At 55.4% G+C, this 21,838-nt stretch overlaps 1 protein-coding gene across 1 annotated transcript; it reads left to right on the top strand.

The window, feature by feature from the left end:
• Positions 1-236: 236 nt before the first annotated feature.
• Positions 237-4,755, top strand: LOC100282818 (uncharacterized). The gene is made up of 2 exons (NM_001155724.2): positions 237-1,418; positions 4,408-4,755. Exons 1-2 carry the CDS (start codon positions 289-291, stop codon positions 4,475-4,477), a joined length of 1,200 nt encoding a protein of 399 aa, NP_001149196.2. The 5' UTR covers positions 237-288; the 3' UTR covers positions 4,478-4,755.
• The last annotated feature ends 17,083 nt before the right edge of the window (positions 4,756-21,838 follow it).

Below are 21,838 nucleotides of genomic sequence, written 5' to 3'. Positions count from 1 at the left end.
TATTAAATTTAATTATGTGCACACGTATGGGTATATATGGTACTGGTTTCTAACAAATATGCTACTTTTTTCCTTTTTTTTCGAAAAGGCCCGATATGCATGCGCCCCTGCAGGCTGCAGCAATCCGGCGCCGCTTAATTCGCTAGATTAGATTGTAACCGACAGAGGCGATTTAGCCTATATTAACACGAACCTGTGGTAGCCACGTTCATATTTCCTTTCACTCTTATCCGTCCACCTGATCGACCGGATCTAAGTTCCCCAAAACACCAAACGATCAAAATTACAATGGAGAACCAAACGACGGCGGCGGCGGAGGAGGACCATATCAGCAAGCTGCCGGACGACGTTCTCGTCCACATCCTCTCCCTGTGCCCTTACCCGACTCTCATGAGAACGGTTTCGGTTTCAACATCGTGGCAGCGCCTCCTCTCCCAACAACTCCCAAACCTGACCTTCTGCTTGTCGTTGCCTGTGCACAAGGAGCCGTCCATGGAAACGCCGAGCGAGGAGCGCGTCCAGAGCATGGCGCGGACGCTCCGCCGCCGGTGCCACGGCACAGCAGCAGACTACACTATCAAGAATCTTCGTCTGGTCTACAGAAAGGACGTGGCCATGGAATGCCGGTACGTAGACGAGTTCATCGCGCTCGCCAACGCCACGAAGCTGGAGCTCGTCCCCCACATTGGCGCCGAGTCCTTCTCCTTCTCCTCCGCGGACGAAGCCGGCGACTGGTCCGTCGAGCTGCCGCCGGCTACGGTCGAGTTGGAGGTGCAGCCGTTCTGCATTGCCGTGAGGCCGCCGCGCATCCACGGCCCCGGCGTCAACGCCCTTCGGTCCCTTACGCTGTTTGGGCTGGTGGTTCGCGAGGACTTCCCGCTCGCCGTCACCCTGTTCCCGTCGCTGGAGGACCTGCACATCGGCAACTGCACCCTTGCTGCCAGTATGACCATCTCGTCGGACACCATGCCTCGCCTCAAACACCTCCGCTTCACTGAGGTCAGCGTGAGCACGGATGACACCAAAGCCGCCATCACCGTGCTCGCCGATGACCTGAGGACTCTCCGCATGTCATGCCGGGGGTGTAGCTATACTGAATCGCCATCGGAGCGGCTCATATTCATGTGCGTCGGGCACGACACTGCCTTGTTCACCAAATACTCTTTGTTCCGCTTACGCGCACCCAAGCTGGTGGTGTTCGAGTGGCGATGCTGCTATGCTGATGAGGTGCGTGTTGACGCCGTGGGCCGCCTCTCCGATGTCGCGATCGAGATCGCCGCCGGTAGGACACGGACGAAGGTTCCCGTAGGCACGGAACCTAAGTTTGTGACAGTACAACAACGTGACAAACTTATGACCGACATCCTTCAAGGGCTTATGCCAGGGCTACAGCCGCGCACCTGGAAAGATGTCACGAGGTACGTATGCATTATGCTTAGCTTTGAATTCTTGGATTGTTATTTCTTGTTTGACTTTATTTCATGTATATATATCTACATATACAAATTCAAATAAGCTAGCCATGTTTTGGTCTAAATTGTTCGAGCTAGCATATCCATGGACCATTGCTTATAATATATATCTAACCATGTACACTACACCAAAATAGTAAACTTCCTAGAGCCTAAACCCTAGGAAGTTAGGTCTAAACTCTAGGAAGTTAGCGAAACTCTCGGAAGTTAAGCCATCCCGTCGGAAGTTTGGCTCTCGAAAATTTTTTGTCGGAAGTTAACTTAACTTCCTAGAGGGCTCTAGGAAGTTACCTAACTTCCTACGGCTTAATAAACCTCTCGGAAGTTAGTAGATTCTCGGAAGTTAGTAGTTTCACGCCGTCAGCGCCGTCAGCTGACTAACTTCCTACGGCTTACTGTAGCCCCTAGGAAGTTATCTGGCTACCTTCCTACGGCTTACTGCAGCCACTAGGAAGTTAGCTGGCTAACTTCCTACGGCTTATTACCTAGCGTCTGACTGTGAGAGAAGATATTTTGTGAAAGGTGAGAGAAGAGGGAGGTAAAAGCTAAAACCATAACTTCCTAGAGTAAAGCCGTAGGAAGTTAGGCAACTTCCTAGGGTTTATTCTTTGCTCTAGGAAGTTAATTAACTTCCTACAGCCGGCTGTAGGAAGTTAGATTTTCGTTTGACCGGTCAACAGATGAATCCTAACTTCCTAGAGTAAAACCGTAGGAAGTTAGGTAAGCAGCTAACTTCCTACAGCCAGCCGTAGGAAGTTATATTTTTGGTTTACTGGTCAACAGCTAAAAGCTAACTTCCTAGAGGAGGCCGTAGGAAGTTATTTGGGCAGCTAACTTCCTAGAGCCAGCCGTAGGAAGTTAGCTATTCTATTGGCTTGTGAACGGATGAAACCTAACTTCCTAGAGCCAGCCGTAGGAAGTTAGTTAAGTTCCTACGGTTTTGTAACTTCCGACAGCTTTTATAAAAAACTGTAGGAAGTTATGTTTATTTCCTAGAGGTATCAGTTGCCTCTCGGAAGTTATTTATTTCCTACGGTTTTATATAAAAGCTGTAGGAAGTTAAAAAACCGTAGGAAGTGTATGATTTTGGTGTAGTGGTATATCGAATTTGCATAAACTATATATCCGTCATTATTTTGGTCTAAGAATCTAAAGCTTGAATCTTGTCAATAAGGAAATAGTTTCAATCTACATATATATGCTTAAGCGATGCTTTGAACAAGACTAACATGTATCTATACTATATATAAAGCACCAGTTTCAACGGTCGTCATGCGTCATATTTTTACAAATAACCACTCACATCTATTTCAAATTAATCTGTTGCACGTTTATATATGCCAAACGACGCCCGAAACGGGCTAGATGCACGCGAGCCACAACTATGGCACAGACACGTCATGCCGGCCTGCTAACTGTGTCGGGACAGCCCGTCGATCCATTTAATTAAATCAGCGTAACGACGCCCGGCACGGGCTAGATGCACGCGGGCCACAACTATGACATAGGCACGTCATGCTGGCCTGTTAACTGTGTCGGGCCAGCCCGTTAGCCCGTCGATCCATTTAATTAAATCAGCGTAAAATGTTAAAAAACGGTGCAAGAGGTGAGGTTCGAACCCATGCCCTGATGGAAGAAGGACGAGAGACACTGGGTGAAACTGTCTAACCAGTAGAACATCACGCTAAGATATTTTTAATATTGAATATAAATTGTATATAGATAATACGGTTTTTTTGTAAAATAAAAATATAATCGTGTCGGGCCAGCACTACGGGTCGAGGTTACAGCCCAAGCACGGTATAACGTTCTTGGCTCTTGTAAGCATTAGGTCGTTTCTGAGACCACATTGGCGCAATGGACTACATGGTGTTTGAGGTTGCTGAATTGGATGGAGCAGCAATGATTTGTCACACTAACAACAAAATGAAACGTTATTTGTTGGTTTTAAACGTTAGTAATTGCTACGAAGTAGCATAATTTATATGGAGCATATCCAGTTTTTATTAATGACTGACTTTATTAATCACTCCATATTTTGATCTATCTTTTTTATAAGTTTGACTTAATGGGACTTATTTTAGAAACTTGATCTCACAAACTTTCTCTTATTTAATCTCTGTATGATGGAATTATGCAATTTTATAATCTCTGTTCATTCAGTCAAACGTTGTGAACTCTTTTCTAATCGCTCACTTCATTGGTCGTGTTGTACCAAGACAAATTTGCAAACTTATAGATAATACGTTTTTTGTAAAATAAAAAAATAATCGTGTCGGGCCAGCACTACGAGTCGAGGCTACAACCCAAGCACGGAATAACGTTCTTGGCTCTTGCAAGCATTAGGTCGTTTCTGAGACCACATTGGCGTAATGGACTACATGATGTTTGAGGTTGCTGAATTGGATGGAGCAGCAATGATTTGTCACACTAACAGCAAAATGAAAGGTTATTTGTTGGTTTTAAACGTTAGTAATTGCTACGAAGTAGCATAATTTATATGGAGTGCATCCAGTTTTTATTAATGCCCGACTTTATTAATCACTCCATATTTTGATCTATCTTTTTTATAAGTTTGACTTAATGGGACTTATTTTAGAAACTTGATCTCACAAACTTTCTCTTATTTGATCTCTGTATGATGGAATTATGCCATTTTATAATCTTTGTTCATTCAGTCAATCGTTGTGAACTCTCTTCTAATCGCTCACTTCATTAGTCGTGTTGTACCAAGACAAATTTGCATGGAGTAAACAATAATATCAGTTAGCCAAATCAAAAAAATATATTATGCAGAGAGCGGAGACAGTCAATAAAAAATCTTGAATTTTTTTGATGGATAGTTTACGTGGGTATTATTGTAAGCCGTCGCAACGTACGGGCAACCGACTAGTATATGATGATATAATTCATTTTCCTTCCATGCATTTTACAGACAGTGCATACAACGTGATGACAGGTGGTTGTGCTTTGAAGTCACAGATGGGTTCCCTGCTACCGAATGAAGCAGCTCTCTGCTTAGCAGGCTGGACATACGCGTGTGGCATCCAACATCAAGTTTGTGGAGTGCTAGAAATAGATGCTATACAGTTCTTTATTTCTGTTGGATGGCCAAATAATATTAAAAGTGAGTATCGAGTTAGATAAAGTTAATTTTGGTCTAAATTTTTTAATCGAGTTACTCATTCATGTGGACGGAAATGTCCAAGTCACTTTTTTTCTTTTAATTTCACGATGACAACAATTCCCTTTTTTCTAATTCATTAAAAACACGTTTTGTTCACACCAAGGCATTTAAATATTGATCTTTTAACATCCGGATATACATGGACATGTATGCAGCCATGGTAATACTTATCCTGACCGTGTGGAGGCCTTCCGTATACGTGCATGCAGCCGCGTTTATCTATTTGATCCGCTATTCTCAAGCATGCAACGAAATACCGCCGCCGTAAACGCACCAAACAAGATCCTATGGTTATACTCAATTGATTTGATAATTCGATGTTGCATATTGGATTAATCTAATAATTAAGATTCGATGGCTATATTAGATTAACCGAATTAATCTAATAATTAATATCCGATAGTTATACATAATTGATTTGATAATCCGATGATACATACTAGATTAATCCAACAATTAAGATCTGATAGTTATACTGGACAGATTAATCTAATAATTAAAATCTGATGATGTGATATGCACTCCGATTAATCTAATAATCCAATGATTATTCCAAATTAATCTAAAAATCTGATGTTGTGTGTTCCAATTATAATTATGTCAATGTCACGGTCGAGGATCTTTTTGGCACTCATGATTAGCTGAAGAAGCTATCCACTCGCATATGATGCCCGGTTATTAGCGAAGCTTATCATTATTATTCTACTTATACATCTGGTGTAAACAAGACCGAACACATCCTTGTTGGGCACTGATGAGACGAAGGCAACACATCTGTTTGAGCTGATAAAGACTGGCGGACACATGACTAGACACCAACGAGACCAAAGTCACCCCCTTCATCAACATCATCTCGTTTACCAATCAACGTGACAATGGCATGATCATGATTGAGTTTTGGAAATTCTAAAGCCACTCACATCATACACCTTGCACTCATCCTATAGACACGACGACCACTATGCGTAGCTTAAACAGAGGTGTTCTACAAATTTTGCTCTATGGATGTAATTAATCAGACGAGCCTATCTCGCGCAAGGCCCGGAGAATCAGTGAACTACACAATCTCCAAGTTAGAACTGTCAGAGATCAGATCCCCGGGCCCCCGGGGGGGCACGAGTTAGAGGGAGGATGGAGATAGGTCTGCCCAGATAAATTCGTCCCCAATAACCCTTATGCATCGAGCTAGGGGGTCGGACGAGGCGGAGCCAGGTAGGGGGTCAGACGAACTGCTAGGGAACCACTCGAGCAGAATCCGTGTGACTGTCGGACTGCTCTCGTCGCCAATACCGTGCACATCGCATTAACTGCGCCTGACAACGAGCCACAACATGAGAAGAAGCCGGTTCTCCTCCCACTCATGATCTACGAGCCCTATGCCTGAGCCCCACTCATGACCCGGCGTTGGGGTTGATTTGGTACCAAACACTAGAATAAACCATCTAATGATGCTCTTTGCGGGAGCACAGACGGTTCGCAATGTAGGGTCGGACGGTCCTCGACCTCACTGCACGAAGTGCTCCTTCTTTGCGTGCTTCTGGACGGTCGTGTTTTGGGCCCGGACAGTCCATGATGGCATAAAGTCTTCTTCTTCCTCACAGGAACCTAGATCTCGCCCTCTGAGAGGGACCCCGTCAATGAGGATAGATCTTAGGGTTGTCATGGCGTCGTAGGCCACCCAAGATGCCTAGACACGACGTCGAGCTGAAAAGGGTGAAGATTGGAGTGGGAAAAGTAATCTATGCTAAGCTACTGCTACTCCTAGGGCAAGAAAGTAAAGGAATTGATAAATAGAACCTTGGATTGTGTTGGAACTCATAGATGGGCCAACAAGAACCTTCACTTGAACTAGGATCTTGAGCCTTATGACTTGAACCATCTCAAATCATATGAGTTACTCTGATGGCTTCAAGGCATGCCCTTATGTTGTGGTCTTCAATGCAACACAACCCTTTGTAGCTTGGTGTCGGGGACCATAATTAGGGGTACCCTCAAGGCTCCTAATTCTCAGCTGGTAACCCCCATCAGCATAAAGCTGCAAAGGCCTGATGGGTGCGATTAAGTCAGGGATCAGTCCATTCGAGGGACTCGATCACGCCTCGCCCGAGCCTAGCCTCGGACAAGGTCAGCCGACCCCGAAGGACCTCCGTCTCGCCTGAGGCCCCCCTCCAGCGACGAACATATTTCCGGCTCGCCTGAGGCCCTGTCTTCGCCAAGAAGCAACCCTGACCAAATCGCCGCACCGACCGACCAAATCGCAGGAGCATTTAATGCAAAGGTGGCCTGACACCTTTATCTTGACACGCGCCCCTCAGCCGACAGAGCCGAAGTGACTGCCGTCACTTCGCCGCCCCACTGACCGGTCTGACAGAAAGATAGCGCCGCCTGCGCCGCTCCGACTGCGGTGCCACTTGACAGAGTGAGGCTGACAGGCAGTCAGGCCTGGCCGCAGGCGCCATAGGAAACTCCGCTCCGCCCGACCCAGGGCTCGGACTCAGGCTAAGCCCCGGAAGACGGTGAACTCCGCTCTGCCCGACCCAGGGCTCGGACTCGGGCTAAGCCCCGGAAGACGGCGAACTCCGCTCCGCCCGACCCAGGGCTCGGACTCGGGCTAAGCCCCGGAAGACGGCGAACTCCGCTCTGCCCGACCCAGGGCTCAGACTCGGGCTAAGTCCCGGAAGACGGCGAACTCCGCTCCGCCCGACCCAGGGCTCGGACTCGGGCTAAGTCCCAAAAGACGACGAACTCCGCTCCGCCCGACCCCCGGGGCTCGGACTCCGCCCCGGCCTCTGCCGTCGGTCTTCGCCTCACCCGACCCAGGGGCTCGGACTTGACCTCGGCCACGGAAGACAGACTCGACCTCGGCTTTGGAGGAGCTTATGCGTCACCCAACCTAGGGCGCAGACCAGCCACATCAACAGGAGGCGCCATCATCAACCTACCCCGAGCTGACTCGGGCCACGGGAACAAGACCGGCGTCCCATCTGGCTCGCTTCGCGAGATAGGCAATGATGGCGCCCCGCATACTCTGTGACGACGGCGGCTCTCAGCCCCCTTACGGAAGCAAGAGGACGTCAGCAAGGACTCAACAGCTCCGATAGCTGTCCCTCCACCAGGCTCCGGCACTCCTCCGACGGCCACGACATCACACCAGCTGGGTGCCAAAATCTCTCCGGCTGCCATAACGACATGTACTTAGGGCGCTAGCTCTCCTCCGCTAGACACGTAGCACTCTGCTACACCCCCCATTGTACACCTGGATCCTCTCCTTACGCCTATAAAAGGAAGGACCAGGGCCCTCTTAGAGAAGGTTGGCCGCGCGGGGACGAGGACGAGACAGGCGCTCGCTTGAAGCCGCTCGCTCCCTCTCCCGCGTGGACGCTTGTAACCCCCTACTGCAAGCGCACCCGACCTGGGCGCGGGACGAACACGAAGGCCGCGGGATTCCCACCTCTCTCACGCCGGTCTCCGGCCACCACACTTCCCCCCTTCGCGCTCGGCCTCGCGTCGACCCATCTAGGCTAGGGCACGCGACGACATTCACTCGTCGGCTTAGGGACCCCCCGGTCTCGAAACGCCGACAGTTGGCGCGCCAGGTAGGGGCCTGCTGCGTGTTGACGAATAGCTTCCCGTCAAGCTCCAGATGGGCAGTCTCCAGCAACCTCTCCAACCCGGGACGGTGCTCCGTTTCGAGAGTCTTGAGTTCGTGTCCCTCGACGGCAGCTACGACATGATACTCCTTCCACCGCCGTGCGACAGCGACAATGGCGGCCGACAGCCCGCCCGCCGGCGGTGGAATCGACGACGTCTTCCCCTCGTGGTGGAAGAACCATATTCGAGCTCACCCCGTCCTCTCCCCCGCCGACGGAGGAGGAGGCGGGAGAACCAAGGCCAAGCAGAAGGCAGCGCCTCGTCGGCTGTCGAGCGAGTCGACGGCGCCAGCACCCCAACGGGGGGCGCACCTGGCATCGACCCCGCGCTTGAGACGAAGACGAGCGCCGTCTCCCCGCAACGCGCCGATTCCGGGCAAACGGACGACGCCAGCGTGCTCGCGAAAGGCTTGCTGGACGCCACCCTTGTACCTGAGACGACGGTGCAGTCAGTCCCCGACGTAACCTCATCGCCGCCCGTCGACCAAGAGGTATCGACCGATTCCCATCCCACGTCTTTCGGATTCAACCTCGACCTGCTTAGCGGCTTCGCTTTGGCGGGTGCTCTCGTAGAGGCGAGTCCAAACCCTCTGGGGTTTCGTATGCGGTCACCTTGGGACCGGCTGACGGACGTCTCGACCTACGGGCCCTCTGGGTCCAAGGAAGACGACGAGCCCAGCATCTGTTGGGAATTCTCTGGACTGGGCAACCCCAGTGCCATGCGGGACATCATGACCGCATCTGACTACTGCCTTTCCGACTGTTTCGACGGTAGCCGTAGCCTCGGCGACGAGGACTGCGGCCCAAGCCGCGAATGTTTCCACGTCGATCTAGGGGGCCCCTCCGAAGGCAACCATCTCGGCATGCCGGAGGACGGTGATCTCCCTAGGCCGGTGCCTCGCGTTGATATCCCACGGGAGCTAGATGTGGTCCCCCGTTCAGGCGGGGGGCCATGACCCACAGCTCGAGCAAATCCGCGGGGTGCAGGCCAGGCTCGACGAGGGAGCAGGAGCGCTTGAGCCAATCCGCCGGGACGTCGGGCAGGCATGGGCGGGCCAACCTCCGGCCGGAGAAATACGTCATCTACCCCAGGGCTTCCAGCACCGCATCGCCGACGATGTCAGGTTCAGGCCGCCACCCGCATCCAGTGGGGTCAGCTAGAACCTGGCTGCAGCAGCAATGCTCCTCCGCGCGATGCCGGAGCCATCAACCACCGAGGGGCGGCGAATCCAGGGAGAGCTCAAGAATCTCCTGGAAGGCGCCGCGGTCCGGCGGGCCGAGAGCTCCGCCTCCCGAAGGCAGGGGTACCCCTCGGAGCATCATGCCACGACTTCCCGATTCATGCGGGAAGCCTCGGTCTACACCGGGCGCACGCGCAACACCGCGCCTGCGGCCCTGGGTCGCCTCGGCAACGAGCACCATCACCGCGACCGCTGAGCCCACCTCGACAAGAGGGTGCGCCGAGGCTACCACCCCAGGCGTGGGGGACGCTACAACAGCGGGGAGGATCGGAGTCCCTCGCCCGAACCACCCGGTCCGCAGGCCTTCAGCTGGGCCATACGACGGGCGCCGTTCCCGACCCGGTTCCGACCCCCGACTACTATCACGAAGTACTCGGGGGAGACGAGACCGGAACTGTGGCTCGCGGACTACCGCCTGGCCTGCCAACTGGGTGGAACGGACGACGACAACCTCATCATCTGCAGCCTCCCCCTGTTCCTCTCCGACACCGCTCGCGCCTGGTTGGAGCACCTGCCTCCGGGGCAGATCTCCAACTGGGACGACCTGGTCCAAGCTTTTGCTGGAAATTTCCAGGGCACATACGTGCGCCCTGGGAATTCCTGGGACCTTCGAAGCTGCCGACAGCAGCCGGGAGAGTCTCTCCGAGACTACATCCGGCGATTCTCGAAGCAGCGCACCGAGCTGCCCAACATCACCGACTCGGATGTCATCGGCGCGTTCCTCGCCGGCACCACTTGCCGCGACCTGGTGAGCAAGCTGGGTCGCAAGACCCCCACCAGGGCGAGCGAGCTGATGGACATCGCCACCAAGTTCGCCTCCGGCCAGGAGGCGGTCGAGGCTATCTTCCGGAAGGACAAGCAGCCCCAGGGCCGCCCTTCGGAAGATGCCACCGAGGCGTCAACCCAGCGCGGCGCCAAGAAGAAGGGCAAGAAGAAGTCGCAAGCGAAATGCGACGCCGCCGACGCAGACCTTGTCGCCGCCGCCGAGTACAAGAACCCTCGGAAACCCCCCGGAGGTGCCAACCTCTTCGACAAGATGCTCAAGGAGCCATGCCCCTACCACCAGGGGCCCGTCAAGCACACCCATGAGGAGTGTGTCATGCTTCCGCGCCACTTCCACAGGGCCGGGCCACCCGCGGATGGTGGCAGGGCCCACGACGACGACAAGAAGGAAGATCACCAGGCAGGAGAATTCCCCGAGGTCCGCGACTGCTTCATGATCTACGGTGGGCAAGCGGCGAATGCCTCAGCTCGGCACGGCAAGCAAGAGCGTCGGGAGGTCTGTTCGGTGAAGGTGGCGGCACCAGTCTACCTAGACTGGTCCGACAAGCCCATCACCTTCGACCAAGCCGACCATCCCGACCATGTGCCGAGCCCGGGGAAATACCCGCTCGTCGTCGACCCCGTCATCGGCGACGTCAGGCTCACCAAGGTCCTCATGGACGGAGGCAGCAGCCTCAACATCATCTACGCCGAGACCCTCGGGCTCCTGCGTGTCGATCTGTCCTCCATCCGGGCAGGCGTTGCGCCCTTCCATGGGATCATTCCCGGGAAGCGCGTCCAGCCCCTCGGACAGCTCGACCTTCCCATCTGCTTCGGAACACCCTCCAACTTCCGAAGGGAGACCCTGACGTTCGAGGTGGTCGGGTTCCAAGGAACCTACCACGCGGTACTGGGAAGACCATGCTACGTGAAGTACATGGCCGTCCCCAACTACACCTACCTAAAGCTCAGGATGCCGGGCCCCAACGGGGTCATCACCGTCGCCCGTCGGCCCCACGTACAAACACGCGTTCGAATGCGACGTGGAGTGCGTGGAGTACGCCGAGGCCCTCATCGCCGACCTGGAGAGCCTCTCTAAGGAGGTGCCAGACGTGAAGCGTCATGCCGACAACTTTGAGCCAGCGGAGACGGTTAAGGTCGTCCCCCTCGACCCCAGCAGTGACGCCTCCAAGCAAGTCCGGATCGGCTCCGAGCTCGATCCCAAATAGGAAGCAGTGCTCGTCGACTTCCTCCGCGCGAACGCCGACGTCTTTGTGTGGAGTCCCTCGGACATGCCCGGCATACCGAGGGATGTCGCCGAGCACTCGCTGGACATCCGAGCTGGAGCCCGACCCGTCAAGCAGCCTCTGCGCCGATTCGACGAGGAGAAGCGCAGAGCCATAGGCGAGGAGATCCACAAGCTAATGGCGACAGGGTTCATCAAGGAGGTATTCCATCCCGAATGGCTTGCCAACCCTGTGCTTGTGAGAAAAAAAGGAGGGAAATGGCGGATGTGTGTAGACTACACTGGTCTCAACAAAGCATGTCCGAAGGTTCCCTACCCTCTGCCTCGCATCGATCAAATCGTGGATTCCACTGCTGGGTGCGAAACCCTGTCTTTCCTCGATGCCTACTCTGGGTATCACCAAATCAGGATGAAAGAGTCCGACCAGCTCGCGACTTCTTTCATCACACCCTTCGGCATGTACTGCTATGTCACCATGCCGTTTGGCTTGAGGAACGCGGGCGCGACGTACCAGCGGTGCATGAACCATGTGTTCGGCGAACACATTGGTCGCACGGTCGAGGCCTACGTCGATGACATCGTAGTCAAGACGAGAAAAGCCTCCGACCTCCTTTCCGACCTTGAAGTGACATTCCGATGTCTCAAGGCGAAAGGCGTCAAGCTCAATCCCGAGAAGTGTGTCTTCGGGGTGCCCTGAGGCATGCTCTTGGGGTTCATCGTCTCCGAGCGGGGCATCAAAGCCAACCCGGAGAAGATCGCAGCCATCACCAGCATGGGGCCCATCAAGGACTTGAAAGGCGTATAGAGGGTCATGGGATGTCTCGCGGCTCTGAGCCGCTTCATCTCACGCCTCGGCGAAAGAGGTTTACCTCTGTACCGCCTCTTAAGGAAGGCCGAGTGCTTCGCTTGGACCCCTGAGGCTGAGGAGGCCCTCGGGAACCTGAAGGCGCTCCTCACGAAGGCGCCTATCTTGGTGCCCCCAGCTGCCGGAGAAGCCCTATTGGTCTACGTCGCCGCGACCACTCAGGTGGTTAGCGCCGCGATTGTGGTCGAGAGGCAAGAAGAGGGGCATGCATTGCCCGTTCAGAGGCCTGTCTACTTCGTCAGCGAGGTACTGTCCGAAACCAAGATCCGCTACCCACAAGTTCAGAAGCTGTTGTACACGGTGATCCTGACACGGCGGAAGTTGCGACACTACTTCGAGTCTCATCCGGTAACTGTGGTGTCATCCTTCCCCCTGGGGGAGATCATCCAGTGCCGGGAGGCCTCGGGTAGGATCGCAAAGTGGGCGGTGGAAATCATGGGCGAAACAATCTCGTTTGCCCCTCGGAAGGCCATCAAGTCCTAGGTCCTGGCGAACTTCGTGGCCGAATGGGTCGACACCGAGCTCCCAATAGCTCCGATCCAGCCGGAGCTCTGGACCATGTTCTTCGACGGGTCGCTGATGAAGACAGGAGCCAGCGCAGGCCTACTCTTCGTCTCGCCCCTCGGGAAGCACATACGCTACGTGCTACGTCTCCATTTCCCGGCATCCAACAATGTGGCTGAGTATGAGGCTCTGGTCAACGGATTGCGGATCGCCATCGAGCTAGGGGTCCGACGCCTCGACGCTCGCGGTGACTCGCAGCTCGTCATCGATCAAGTCATGAAGAACTCCCACTGCCGTGACCCGAAGATGGAGGCCTACTGCGATGAGGTCCGGCGCCTGGAAGACAAGTTCTACGGGCTCGAGCTCAACCACATCGCTCGGCGCTACAACGAGACTGCGGACGAGCTGGCTAAAATATCCTCGGGGCGAACAACGGTTCCCCCGGACGTCTTCTTCCGAGATCTGCATCAGCCCTCCATCAAGATCGACGGCACGCCCGAGCCTGAGGCACCCTCGGCCCAGCCCGAGGTACCCTCGGCACAGTCCGAGGCTCCCTCGGCTCGGCCCGAGGCACCCTCGGACTAGCCTGAAGTACCCTCGGCACAGTTCGAGGCACCCTCGGCTCAGCTCGAGGCACCCTCGGTTCGGCCCGAGGTACCCTCGGCCCCCGAGGGCTAGACGCTGCACGTCGGGGGGGGAGCGAAGTGTGGTCACGCCTGATCAAAACTTGCAGACCTCGTACCTGCAATATCTCCGCCAAGGAGAGCTACCCTCCGACCGAGCCGAAGCTCGGCGGGTGGCGCGGCGCGCCAAGTCGTTCGTCTTACTGGGAGATGAGAAGGAGCTCTACCACCGCAGCCCCTCAGGCATCCTCCAGCGATGCATCTCCATCGCCGAAGGTCAGGAACTCCTGCGAGAGATACACTCGGGGGCTTGCGGCCATCACGCAGCGCCTCGAGCCCTTGTCGGGAATGCTTTCCGACAAGGTTTCTACTGGCCGATGGCGGTGGCCGACGCCACTAGAATTGTCTGCACCTGCGAAGGGTGTCAGTTCTACGCAAGGCAGACCCACCTGCCCGCTCAGGCTCTGCAGATGATACCCATCACCTGGCCTTTTGCTGTGTGGGGTCTGGAGCTCGTCGGCCCTTTGCAAAAGGCACCCGGGGGCTACACGCACCTACTGGTCGCCATCGACAAATTCTCCAAGTGGATCGAGGTCCGACCCCTAAACAGCATCAGGTCCGAGCAGGCGGTGGCGTTCTTCACCAACATCATCCATCGCTTCGGGGTCCCGAACTCCATCATCACCGACAACGGCACCCAGTTCACCGGTAGGAAGTTCCTGGACTTCTGCGAGGATCACCACATTCGAGTGGACTGGGCCGCCGTGGCTCACCCCATGTCAAATGGGCAAGTAGAGCGTGCCAACGGCATGATTCTACAAGGACTCAAGCCTCGGATCTACAACGACCTCAACAAGTTCGGCAAGCGATGGATGAAGGAACTCCCCTCGGTGGTCTGGAGCCTGAGGACAACGCCGAGCCGAGCCACAGGCTTCACGCCGTTCTTTCTGGTCTATGGGGCCGAGGCCATCTTGCCCACAGACTTAGAATACGGTTCCCCGAGGACGAGGGCCTACACCGACCAAAGCAACCAAGCTAGTCGAGAGGACTCGTTGGACCAGCTGGAGGAGGCTCGGGACAAGGCCTTACTACACTCAGCGCGGTACCAGCAGTCCCTGCGACGCTACCACGCCCGAGGGGTCCGGTCCCGAGACCTCTAGGTGGGCGACCTGGTGCTTCGGCTGCGACAAGACGCTCGAGGGCGACACAAGCTCACGCCCCCCTGGGAGGGGCCGTTCGTCATCGCCAAAGTTCTGAAGCCCGGAACGTACAAGCTGGCCAACAGTCAAGGCGAGGTCTACAGCAACGCTTGGAACATCCAACAACTACGTCGCTTCTACCCTTAAGATGTTTTCAAGTTGTTCATATACCTCGCTCCCACGCAAAGTTTAGTCATCAAGGAAGGGTCGGCCTCGCCTCGGCAAAGCCCGACCCTCCCTCGGGGGCTAAAAGGGGGAACCCCCTCTGCGTCGAATTTTTTCCTCGAAAAAAGATCCTTTCTGCCAGAACGTCTTTCGTGCTTTTTGACTACTTCGAAAGCGGATCCTGAAAACGACGGAGTACACGTAAGCAGCCAAGGCTGACCGAGCCGAGGGACTCCTACGCCTCCGGGATACGGATACCTCACTCATCACCTTCTGCGATAAGTAACTCGCGTTCGGATAAGTGATTCCGCGGACCGAACAAGCCTTCACGTTCGGAAGCTCTTCTGCCGGAGCGATTCTTCGAGCCTTCTCAACTGCGTCGGTGACAGAACCCCATGGACGGGTAAGAGTGCGCGTAAGCGGCAAGGCCGACCGAGCCGAGGGACTCCTACGCCTCCGGGATACGGATACCTCACTCATCACCTTCCGTGAGAAGCAACTCACGCTCGCACAAAACAATTCTGTTACCGGCAAAAAAGTCCAGATACTCGAAATAAGAGGAAAAGAGACACAGCTTTACAACACAACGAGGGTGTGTTTAGGCCTCGGCGGCCGCAGAAAACACACGCTACAAGATAATCCGATCCTGCAGGCTCGGATCTTGACGGCTAGAGGGAGTAGCAGCACCCTCGGCGTCGGCAACACCTTCGGCGAGGCCCGACCTAGCCTCGGACGGCGACGCGGTCCAAGGGTCTCTGCTCTAAAGGACAACGTCATCACCAAGCCCGGGCCATCGCCGCAAGGGTCTTCTTCGAGAATCCGGCCCGAGCAGGCGGCTCGGCCGGTCACCCCGGGGCCTCGGCCAGCTGTCCTCCAAGGACATCAACCCGGCCCGAGGCCTCGGCAGGTCAATCCCGGCGTCGGACCCGCTAACGGACGACCCGGCCAGGCTCCGGCCGACCAGGTCTTCTTTTTGAGCCGACTCCGCCTCTGTTTGCGCTGACACCGCTACCCCTGGCCTCGGCTCATCGAAGGGCGGCCGAGGGGTTCCTTTAACTGAGCGAGAGAAGCCTCGGGCAACAAGGCTGACCGAGCCGAGGGACTCCTACGCCTCCGGGATACGGATACCTCACTCGTCACCTTTACATAGGGTGACTCACGCTCGGTGAAGCGGTTCAGACAACCAACAGGCGAGTCTTAGTGCTCGAAAATGAGGAAAAAACACGGCCCCGTGCCGAAATTACATACATGTTCAGGCCCCGACAGCCATAATGAACAAAAACACTGGCATTCAAGGTGCCATTACAAACGGAACTCCGGTTCCACCTCCGCAGGTACGAACAACCCCACTCGACGGGAGGGGGGCCTACGGAGCAACGGAAGACCGACGAACGGCGCGCCGTCGCCCGCTCCGGCAGCGGCGACGACGACGACTTCTGCTCCGGGGGGCCGAACAGCGGCAGCGATGACCTCAGGGCAGATGCCGCTGCCAGGAGGCCCCCGCCCGTGCCCAAACTCGTGAGGCAAGGATGGGCAGAAGGCCATAGAGTTGGAGGTCGGTCCGTGGGCGGCCCGGGCTATCTCGTCGGCGGAAGAACCTCTTCCAGCTGCCGTGGCTGAAGCCAGCGTCGAGAGCGGCTCCGAAGCCACTCGGGTCCGAGAGCCAGGCACGCGGCAGCTGCCGGCGCCACGGACGACAACCGCCCTTCCCCCCGATCACTGAGGGAAGGAGCGGGCCACCGCCCACGCAGGGGCCGATCCCAACTCGGCACACTCCCCTCCCCAGCCCTGGTGATGAAAATCCTTGAGGCTGAGGGAGGGGCAGAGGCCGCAGCCCGGTTCGCTTTCCCCCGCCATCGAACTGGAGGTCACCGTCTTGGGTGACCGCCGGTGGAGGAGTGCAACCGGGCTGCATGATGAAAATCCTTGAAGCCGAATGATGGCTGAAAGGTACCAACTCCCACGGAGTTGCGTTCCTCCAACGACGTGGCGGAAAGACGGCGGGTATCCCCCATCCGGGGGCTTGGAAGGTGGAAAGACACGATGCATAAGGGAGCGCGAAGACACGGTCGCCTTCCAAGGGGGTCACCCTCCTTTTAAAGGCGGCTCTCCCTACTTGCGTCCCCAATCGTCGTGGGCTGAGTCTTCTCCAACACACCCCAAGGAACTCCCCTACGGCGCAGGGGCTGGGTCCCACATGTCATGCAAGCCGGCTCAGAGCAGAAGAAGCCAAACCGCCGTGCGCGGTGCGTACAACCGCCCAGCGGTTACAAGCGGCCCTCCACTTTTGCCCAGACCAGCAGGCGAAAGGGCGGGCAGCCATGCAGGCGGCATGCAACCGCGCCAAGTGGGCGCACTTCTCCGACTCCCAACACGCCCGGCACGGAGGCCCAGGTCCACGCGTCATGCAACCGGCGCATCGAATGCTTCGTGCATGCAGCTGCACCACCACTTGCGCCACCACCGCGCCTCCTCGACTGCGGAACCAATACCGCGACTCGAGGCGACCCAGCGCACGACCCAGCAGCGCCAGCCTGGCGCGACGGTCAATACGGCCAAAAATGGGCCGGCAGTAATGGCGGTGGCAGGCGGGCAGGAGCAGCGGTCACGTCGTCAGGCAAGCCTACGTCCCATCCAGGGGCGACGAGAGAGCCCTCTCTCACGGCGTGAAGACAATGCGCCCGAGTTCCGTTCCCCGAACGGTTCGCGCACGCGCAACGGCCGCCTCGCGAACCACTCACCCCGTCGCATTAACTCTGCGGCGGGACAGGCGACGCCCCTGGCAGGAGAAGTGGGCGACGTTTCGCCTTCGCCATAATGACCGCGTCAGAAAAGGTACGCCGCGTCGTTCGATTTCGTATCCTTTTCCTTTTTCCTTTTTCTCTCTCTTGCAACAGGGACCAGGAAAGGGGGATACCCCGAAAAGGATCCTTCCCCGTGAAGGAACCTGGCTCCGAGCCTCCCTACTGATCAGGGGTTCAAAGGCTGGCCCCTCGGAAGGGTTCAACAGCCGCCTCAGAGCGCGTGGGCTCCACACCCACTACTGGTCAGAGGTTCGAAGGCCGGCCCCTCGGAAGGGTTCAACGGCCGCCTCAGGCTACTCGGGCTCCGCGCCCACTACTGATCAGGGGTTCGAAGGCTGGCCCCCGAAGGGTTCATAGCCGCCTCAGACACAGAGCGAGGGATGACCATGGGTACGTTCGATACATAACCAAGGCTCGGGCTGCGCTCCCGAGGTACCCTAGGACATTTCCAAGACCAGCGCGAACGATCTTGTAACGGAATCCCATCAGAGGGAGGCATCGAGCCCTCGGACCCTGTCGCCAGGGGACCGGGTCCGGCAGATCACCCGCAGGTACCTTTGGGCGCGCCTCTGGGCCTCTAGCCGACCCCTAACGAACGGGGCACGGACGTCCACTCGGATTACCCGTCTGCAGCTCACCGGGGACACCATGTTCGGCGCCCACCGAGGGCAACATGGCGCTCTCCCCCCCTCCTCCTTTTGGAAAGGCGACGCAGGGGCGTATGTAAAAAAGTCGAGTCTGACCCTGATCGCCCTCTCGCCCTGTGCAGAGGCTCGGGGGCAGCTCTCGCAAACCCGGTTCCGGCCACACCGTTGACAGCGTCAACATACCAGCCCGAGAACTTGGGACCCGACCGTACACCCGGGCTACGGCCAGCTCGCATGAGGGAACGACCAGACCAGCCGAAGCATTACGCGAGGCATTAAGACCTCGGAGGAGTCAAACCACTCCTCCGAGGCCTCGGGGGCTACACCCGGCGGGTGCGCTCGCGCGCACCCACCGGAACAAAATGCAACCGAGAAAAGCTGGTCCCCCTTGCAAAAAAGTGCGACGAAAGCCTCCAAGCGAGTGCTAACACTCCCTTCGAGGCTCGAGGGCTACTGTCGGGGACCATAATTAGGGGTACCCTCAAGGCTCCTAATTCTCAGCTGGTAACCCCCATCAGCATAAAGCTGCAAAGGCCTGATGGGTGCGATTAAGTCAGGGATCAGTCCATTCGAGGGACTCGATCACGCCTCGCCCGAGCCTAGCCTCGGACAAGGGCAGCCGACCCCGAAGGACCTCCGTCTCGCCCGAGGCCCCCCTCCAGCGGCGAACATATTCCCGGCTCGCCCGAGGCCCTGTCTTCGCCAAGAAGCAACCCTGACCAAATCGCCGCACCGACCGACCAAATCGCAGGAGCATTTAATGCAAAGGTGGCCTGACACCTTTATCCTGACACGCGCCCCTCAGCCGATAGAGCCGAAGTGACCGCCGTCACTTCGCCGCCCCACTGATCGGTCTGACAGAAAGACAGCGCCGCCTGCACCGCTCCGACTGCGGTGCCACTTGACAGAGTGAGGCTGACAGGCAGTCAGGCCCGGCCGCAGGCGCCATAGGAAACTCCGCTCCTCCTGACCCAGGGCTCGGACTCGGGCTAAGCCCCAGAAGACGGCGAACTCCGCTCCGACCGACCCAAGGCTCGGACTCGGGCTAAGCCCCGGAAGACGGCGAACTCCGCTCCGCCCGACCCAGGGCTCGGACTCGGGCTAAGTCCCGGAAGACGGCGAACTCCGCTCCGCCCGACCCAGGGCTTGGACTCGGTCTAAGTCCCAAAAGACGACGAACTCCGCTCCGCCCGACCCCCGGGGCTCGGACTCCACCCCGGCCTCAGCCGTCGGTCTCCGCCTCGCCCGACCCAGGGGCTCGGACTCGACCTCGACCACGGAAGACAGACTCGACCTCGGCTTCAGAGGAGCTTACGCGTCACCCAACCTAGGGTGCAGACCAGCCACGTCAACAGGAGGCACCATCATCACCCTACCCCGAGCTGACTCGGGCCACGGGAACAAGACTGGCGTCCCATCTGGCTCGCTTCGCCAGATAGGCAATGATGGCGCCCCGCATACTCTGTGACGACGGTGGCTCTCAGCCCCCTTACGGAAGCAAGAGGACGTCAGCAAGGACTCAACAGCTCTGACAGTTGTCCCTCCACCAGGCTCCGGCACTCCTCCGACGGCCACGACATCACACCAGTTGGGTGCCAAAATCTCTCTGGCTGCCACAACAGCATGTACTTAGGGCGCTAGCTCTCCTCCGCTAGACATGTAGCACTCTGCTACACCCCCCATTGTACACATGGATCCTCTCCTTACGCCTATAAAAGGAAGGACCAGGGCCCTCTTAGAGAAGGTTGGCCGCGCGGGGACGAGGACGAGACAGGCGCTCGCTTGAAGCCGCTCGCTCCCTCTCCCGCGTGGACGCTTGTAACTCCCTACTGCAAGCGCACCCGACCTAGGAGCGGGACGAACACGAAGGCCGCGGGATTCCCACCTCTCTCACGCCGGTCTCCGGCCACCTCACTTCCCCCCTTCGCGCTCGGCCTCGCGTCGACCCATCTGGGCTGGGGCACGCGGCGACATTCACTCGTCGGCTTAGGGACCCCCCGGTCTCGAAATGCCGACATTTGGTTACCCTTCCTTGCATGAATCTCTTCTTCACCTTAGCTTCAGGTACCTCAGCCCTCTTGACCTTCTCCCTTGTTGTAGCCCCTCAAAGTATTTCTTGCCATTGTCCTTTGTTCCCCAAACTTACTCCAAGTCATGTACATTGAATCCCAACTTTGCAATGTCCATCCTTCAACTTCACATGTGATATCCATAATTCATAATCTCACCCAGCTTATATGGAATATAACCTTGACCCTTTGTGTTGAACCTTGTAAGATCTTCACTAAGTTCCTATTCAACACTTAACACCTTGGTTAGTCCTTTAATTGTGTTGTCATCCAAACACCAAAACCACACGGGAGTTTTAGTAACATATGGTTTCTCGCCTTTCAATATAATTGCATCGTCGTACTCATGATGGCATGCTTTGCTGTTCCATACAACCTTCCACCAGCTCTTTGCATGAAATATTAATTTATTTTCTTAGTGTATTGTAATACCTGGTCCGGATCATCCTAGAACAAAGATCAATGTGATGATGAGGCCCCTTGTTGAAGACATGAAACTTTTGTGGGAAGGAGTCAAAGCATACGATTGTTGTAAGAAATAGAAGTTCAACCTAAGAGCTATGTATTTGTGGTTAATTCATGATTTTCTGGCTTATGGTATCTTTTTTGGATGGAGTTGTCATGGGATTCTAACATGTCCGATATGTGCTGAAGAAATCAGTTGTTTAAGGCTTATGTTTGGTGAAAAGATATCTTACTTCGATTGCCATATATGCTTTTTGCCTCGAGATCACCGTTTAGGTTCCAGAGAAACTCTTTCAAAAAAGGGTACGATTGTGACGAGGGGTTGGGTAAGATTCTCATGACACGATCATCTTTGGTCACATGAATCAAGGCAAGGTAAAGGGGTTGAGTAAGATTGCTATAACTACCGAGCATTTGATTTCTAAACCGAATCTTGAGGACAATATTAAGTGGGGTAGATCTGTAGCACCCCGAAAATTAAAATCTAGAAAATTTCTTGAACTTGTTCTAAATTCAAAATGAATTTTAAAATTTCGTTTCAAAATGTTTGTATGTGAGTTGATCTCAACAAATAAAATATGATGGTCTGTATTCTCTCCAAAATTCTTCTCAAAATGTCCTAAATATTTCCACAGTGATCCCCCTCAAATCCTTTCCATAAATACTGCCTAAATATTCCACCAATATTTCTCCAAATATTTTTCTCCTGAGAAATACACTCGAAGTCATTTTAAAGTCCCTACAAATATTTTCTTAATAATTTCCCTTATGCTCATACGTATACATACGCCTCCGGTGTCATACAACAAGCTCTACAAGCTAATTTCACTTATCCACGGCAAATACATGCTTATCTCCCACTAATCCTTGCCTCCTTCCCCTAATCCTCACCTCCTCCCCCCAATCCCTCACCTTGCCTATAAATAGAGGGGAAAGGGG

Source organism: Zea mays, chromosome 5, assembly GCF_902167145.1.
Source record: "Zea mays cultivar B73 chromosome 5, Zm-B73-REFERENCE-NAM-5.0, whole genome shotgun sequence".
Taxonomy (NCBI): Eukaryota; Viridiplantae; Streptophyta; class Magnoliopsida; order Poales; family Poaceae; genus Zea; species Zea mays.
Note: the sequence above shows the minus strand (reverse complement) of the source record. Positions and strands in the feature narration are given on the sequence as shown.